Source organism: Myxine glutinosa, chromosome 2 (assembly GCF_964187855.1).
Source record: "Myxine glutinosa chromosome 2, kmMyxGlut1.1, whole genome shotgun sequence".
Classification (NCBI taxonomy): Eukaryota; Metazoa; Chordata; class Myxini; order Myxiniformes; family Myxinidae; genus Myxine; species Myxine glutinosa.
The window spans coordinates 266909781-266916337 of NC_136262.1; the positions used below are offsets into that span (position 1 = coordinate 266909781).

A 6557-nucleotide genomic window follows, 5' to 3' on the forward strand; every position below is an offset into this window, starting at 1 on the left:
TCTCTCATGCACAGATTTATCCCATCTCGTCTTCAGTTGTCTTACCCTTCCTCCCGTCCATGGTGCACTGAATCTTGTGGTGAGGCAGTTGCCCTGAAACATCTTGCCTTTGCATCTTGGAAGGCAAATCCAACTGAAGGCAATCTCAGTTCCTTCCACCAAGCTCGAAACAAGTGTGTTTCTACCCTCAGGAGTGCCAGGAAGCACTATCTCTCCACACTCAAGATTGAACTCTCAAACCTGTCGCCTTCCTCCAAATCCTGGTGGCGTCTGGTCAAATCCGTTTCTGGTGTTTGTTCCCCCTCCATCCCCTCCCTTACCTCAAATGGCTACAGAGTTGACACCGCACGTGACAAAGCCGAATGCCTCAACTCTGTGTTTGCCTCAAAATCTTGTGTCCCAAACCCATCTCTCTCTGTTCCCACCTTTCCTAGTCGAACCCAACTGCTCCTGGACTCTGTGTCCTTCTCTCCTGACAAGGTGGAGAAGTTTTTATCAAACCTCGACTCTGATTCTGCAACTGGACCAGATGGCATCAGCCCTCGGGTCCTAAAATCCTGCTCTGCCGCTCTATCTCACCCTCTCTCTGTTCTTTTCACCCTCTCTTTTGCTCAAGGTCATCTGCCAGCATCTATGAAATCAGCAAACATTACCGCCTTACACAAAAAAGGTGCAAAAACAGATCCTTGCAACTACAGACCAATCGGCCTGCTCCCAATTATCAGCAAAGTCATGGAATCCATCATTGCTTCAGATATCAAATCCTTCCTCTTCTCCAATGGCTTGATCTCTGATCATCAATTTGGATTCAGACCAGGTCATTCTACTCTGGACATGTTGCTTCTGCTGTCTCAACAATGGATGGAGGTCCTCAATGCCAAACAGGAAATCAGAGCCATCTCACTTGACATATCACGTGCCTTCGATACGGTCTGGCACCCAGCTCTGCTCACCAAACTCACCTCCTATGGTATTCAGGGAAATCTCCACTCATGGCTTGCGGATTTCCTCTCTGGTCGTAGGCAACGTGTGGCCCTGAATGGATTTCTCTCATCTTTCCTTCCTGTTCTGGCTGTAGTTCCCCAAGGTAGTATTCTGGGCCCTGTGCTATTTCTGGTCTTCATCAATGACCTCTCCGACTCTCTGGAAAATCCTCTCTATCTCTTTGCTGATGACTCCACTATCTGCCGCTCCATTCCTCATCCCTCAGATCGGCAGTCTGCAGCCTCCTCACTCTCTGCAGACCTGGACAAAATCACAGACTGGTCAAACAAGTGGAACATGTCTTTCAATCCTGACAAATCTCACACTCTTACAATGTCTCTCCGAAAAGATCGACTGGACAACCCTCCCATCTACTTTCTCAACAATCCTCTCCAAGAAGTTCTGTCACTCAAGCTTTTGGGTCTCACTATCTGCCATGATCTTTCTTGGGAAAACCACATTTCCAAGCTGGCCTCCAAAGCCAGTCGCCGACAGGGCGTCCTCCGTCGTGCGAAGTCCTTCCTTGGCACACCTGAGCTCCTCACCACATACAAGGCTTTCATCCGCAGCTCAATGGAATACTGTTCCCCCCTCTGGGCTGGTGCTCCTGCCTCACACCTTGATCGGCTTCATGCTGTTGAGGCCAAAGCTTTCAGAATCATTGGAATCTCCTGCGATGTAGTCAACTCCGAGGGCCTTTCACTCACTCACCGCAGGCAGGTTGGTGGTCTTTCTGTCTTCTACCGACTCCTCTCCGGCCTTGCTCCCCCAGGTCTCTCTGTGCTCTGTCCCCCCAATATTCCTTCAGGTCGCACAAGATCTGCCTGCAACCCTCTTATGGTTAAACTGCCAAAGTCTAGGCTCTCTGCTCACCTTCACTCTTTCATTCCCCTTTTCTCCCGCCTCTGGAACAAACTCCCCCACTCCCTTCAATCCCACTCCTCCCTCCAGGTCTTTAAAACAGCTGTTCACCACCATCTCTTATCTTCCCCCATCGAAAACCTTGATCTTTTCTACCCCCGGTAATTCACCCCAGAGTCCTTGCAGTGTTCATATGTTTTATTCCTCTCCCACCTCCCCCCAAGTCCTCCCGATGTCCCTGCTCTCAAATGTTGTGTTTGTGTCCTTCCCCCTCTCTCCCCATCTTGTCTGCCGCTCCCCTTGTTTTTTGTGTTTTGTGTGATTAACGTTAGCTCTTTCACTAGCCTCGATCTTGTATACAAAAAAGAAAAAGAAAAAAAAAAGTTAAATGTATGATGATAAAACTACCAAATAAAATAAATGTTAAATGTACGATGATAAAACTACCAAATAAAATAAATGTACGATGATAAAACTACCAAATAAAATAAATGTTAAATGTACGATGATAAAACTACCAAATAAAATAAATGTACGATAAAACTACCAAATAAAATAAATGTTAAATGTACGATGATAAAACTACCAAATATAATAAATGTACGATGATAAAACTACCAAATAAAATAAATGTTAAATGTACGACGATAAAACTACCAAATATAATAAATGTACGATGATAAAACTACCAAATAAAATAAATGTTAAATGTACGATGATAAAACTACCAAATATAATAAATGTACAATGATAAAACTACCAAATACAATAAATGTTAAATGTACAATGATAAAACTACAGAATATAATAAATGTTAAATGTAAGATGATAAAACCACCAAATATAATAAATGTTAAATGCACGATGATAAAACTACCAAATATAATAAATGTTAAATGTGTGATGATAAAACTACCAAATATAATAAATGTTAAATGCACGATGATAAAACTACCAAATATAATAAATTTTAAATGTACGATGATAAAACTACAAAATATAATAAATGTTAAATGTGTGATGATAAAACTACCAAATATAATAAATGTATGATGATAAAACTACCAAATATAATAAATGTACGATGATAAAACTACCAAATATAATAAATGTTAAATGCACGATGATAAAACTACCAAATAAAATAAATGTTAAATGTGTGATGATAAAACTACCAAATATAATAAATGTTAAATGCACGATGATAAAACTACAAAATATAATAAATGTTAAATGTGTGATGATAAAACTACCAAATAAAATAAATGTTAAATGTACGATGATAAAACTACCAAATATAATAAATGTTAAATGCACGATGATAAAACTACAAAATATAATAAATGTTAAATGTGTGATGATAAAACTACCAAATATAATAAATGTATGATGATAAAACTACCAAATATAATAAATGTACGATGATAAAACTACCAAATATAATAAATGTTAAATGCACGATGATAAAACTACCAAATAAAATAAATGTTAAATGTACGATGATAAAACTACAAAATATAATAAATGTACGATGATAAAACTACCAAATATAATAAATGTACGATGATAAAACTACCAAATATAATAAATGTTAAATGCACGATGATAAAACTACCAAATAAAATAAATGTTAAATGTGTGATGATAAAACTACTAAATATAATAAATGTTAAATGCACGATGATAAAACTACCAAATATAATAAATGTTAAATGTACGATGATAAAACTACAAAATATAATAAATGTTAAATGTGTGATGATAAAACTACCAAATATAATAAATGTATGATGATAAAACTACCAAATATAATAAATGTAAATATATGATAACACTACCAAATATAATGAATGTCAAATGTACAATGATAAAACTACCAAATATAACATCCATGATGACAAAACTACCAAACATAATACATATCCGTGATGACAAAACTACCAAATATAATACACATCGTGATGACAAAACTACCAAATATAATACACATCCGTGATGACAAAACTACCAAATATAATACACATCCGTGATGACAAAACTACCAAATATAATACACATCCGTGATGACAAAACTACCAAATATAATACACATCCGTGATGACAAAACTACCAAATATAATACATATCCGTGATGACAAAACTACCAAATATAATACACATCCGTGATGACAAAACTACCAAATATAATACATATCCGTGATGACAAAACTACCAAATATAATACATATCCGTGATGACAAAACTACCAAATATAACACACATCTCAGATGGTAAAACTACAGCGGTCATCGCAAATCAGCCTGGCTAAAAGCTGCTTGTCCGATCTTTGGAGACGTCATCCCACTATGTCAGACTACCGAGTTATATCCGCACAAGTCAGCCACCACCACCACCACACCACCACCACCACCACCACCACCACCACCAATGTCACCCATGCCAGACGAAAACGGAGCCAAACCATTCGAAAGGTTTTGGTGTGAAATTTTTTATCGCACAAGTTGAAATAACACGCGGTGTGTACATGGAGTATCCGAGCTCGTTGCGGATCCGAGTCCGGAACCAGGTATTCTGGACCATATGGTGAATGGAATACGCGAGAAGCGGAGACTTTGAACTAAACTAGAGTTATACTGGATCAAGGGTTCATGTCGAGGAAGGGGGAGGTGAAAGAGATGGATGCTAATGGTGAAGCTGTGCTGGAATGCAGGGAACGAATAACACCAAGTACGTTGGGAATGAGGCACTGGCAGTGCACACACGAGCGCACCGCAGAGCACCGCAATTTGGGGGGTCGATGTTGCAGCACCAGAAACCCAGCACACATTAACAACCGGCTCGGTATCCAAGTACCAAATAAAGGGACGTGGAGGACTGGGAGTGCGAATGAAAACCAGGAACGATACACACACACACACACACACACACACACACACACACACACACACACACACACACACACACACACACCCCGACACACACACACACACCCCGACACACACACACACACCCCGATACACACACACACACACACACACACCCCGATACACACACACACACACACACACACACACACACACCCCGACACACACACACACACACCCCGACACAAACACACACACACCCCGACACACACACCCCGACATACACACCCCGACATACACACCCCGACATACACACCCCGACACAAACACACACACACCCCGACACACACACACACACCCCGACACAAACACACACACACCCAGACACAAACACACACACACCCCGACACAAACACACACACACCCCGACACACACACACACACACCCCGACACACACACACACACACCCCGACACACACACACACACACACACCCCCCGACATATACACACACACACACAGACACCCCGACACACAAACACAAACATCGATGACACCACATGTTACGTGTGAAACGGTAAGAATTACTAAAGCGTGTCAATGCGCCCGTGGTGGTGCGAAACTACACGCTCGTCGTTCCCCGACACAACGCACGTTCTGCACGACAACCGTACGAATGAATGAATGATTTGCAAGGTGATCTCGGTAGTTATGGCGATCCAGAGAGCAGGACGGGGTCAGGCTTGGAGGTCGCGACGTGCACTCACATTCCCTCCCTCGTAATCAACAAAATAAAGCCATCAATAGGCGTCCAACCCTCACATCCTCCTCCCCAGCTACCGCTACCACTACTGCACCAGTGGGTTTGGGGAGGCTGACGGGGGGGGGGCAGAAGGGGGGCTCGGACGGAGGGATGTCCTGTCTTTCCAATAAATATCCCGCTGATGCACTCACCGCCCAGAGCCTGTTTCATCACGAAATCCATGCTGATAGCTTCAGATTCCTTCCCGGATTGTCTCTCCTTTTGCTCGTTCTGTCAATCCGAGTGGAGATCGACACGAGAAGTGCGTCCGCCAGAGAAAAAGCGCCAAAGGACGAGCGGCGGGCCCCGACTCCGAGCCACGGTTGTTTTACTTCCGGCCAAGGAGAGCCAGCCAATAGGAGGCAGGCGTCTGCTCGCCACGCCCTCTAAGGCGGAGAATCAAATGGAGGAGGGGCGTGGCCAGGAGTCGGTGCCGCGAAACTGCACATCCCGAGGGTCATCGATGTATTAAAACGGCACACGGACCGGTAATGCCGCAGTTATAAATACGGATATGTCGGCGAATATAAAGAGGACGGATTAAACGAATGAGAGTAATTAGTAAAACAACAGAAAGAATGTGAAATGTGGTGAAGATGAGATTTCGCACGGACGGGGCCGAGGTGGGGATCATGAACATCCTGCTCACGAATTCGATCTCCATGGCGGTTTTACCGATTCACGTCCCGTTCTTTTATTGATTCGTTCTCAAGCGGAGAAGCAGAGTTCCAATGGTGATAATAATCCTGGTCACGTACCTGGGAGATGTTAAAAGTGAAATCAAAGTCAAACCTATGAAGTGTTTCCTTGTTTGTTTGACCTTAAATCTGTTACAATCATTTCGGAAATAACTTTAATCATTCGCTGAATTTATCGATTAACAAGTTGATTTCACCAAGATTAAGGATCGAGGAACGTCCTCCTTTAATGGACTCAGGTAGGCAAGATGGGTGACAGACTCAGAGGTTTTTTTTTGTATTTTTTTTGTATACAACATCGAGGCTCATGTAAGAGCTAACATCAATCACAAAACACAAACAGACACA

General features: G+C 42.3%; 1 protein-coding gene across 1 annotated transcript in view; it reads right to left on the reverse strand.

Annotated features, from left to right (window-relative positions):
- CPLX1 (complexin 1) overlaps window positions 1-5857 on the reverse strand; it is a 62303-nt gene extending 56446 nt beyond the window's left edge. Inside the window, exon 1 of the mRNA XM_068105717.2 lies at window positions 5664-5857. Within this exon, the coding sequence (XP_067961818.1) occupies window positions 5664-5694 (31 nt within the window). The 5' untranslated portion in view covers window positions 5695-5857. The remainder of the gene's footprint in view (window positions 1-5663) is intronic.
- Between the last annotated feature and the right edge of the window lie 700 nt (window positions 5858-6557).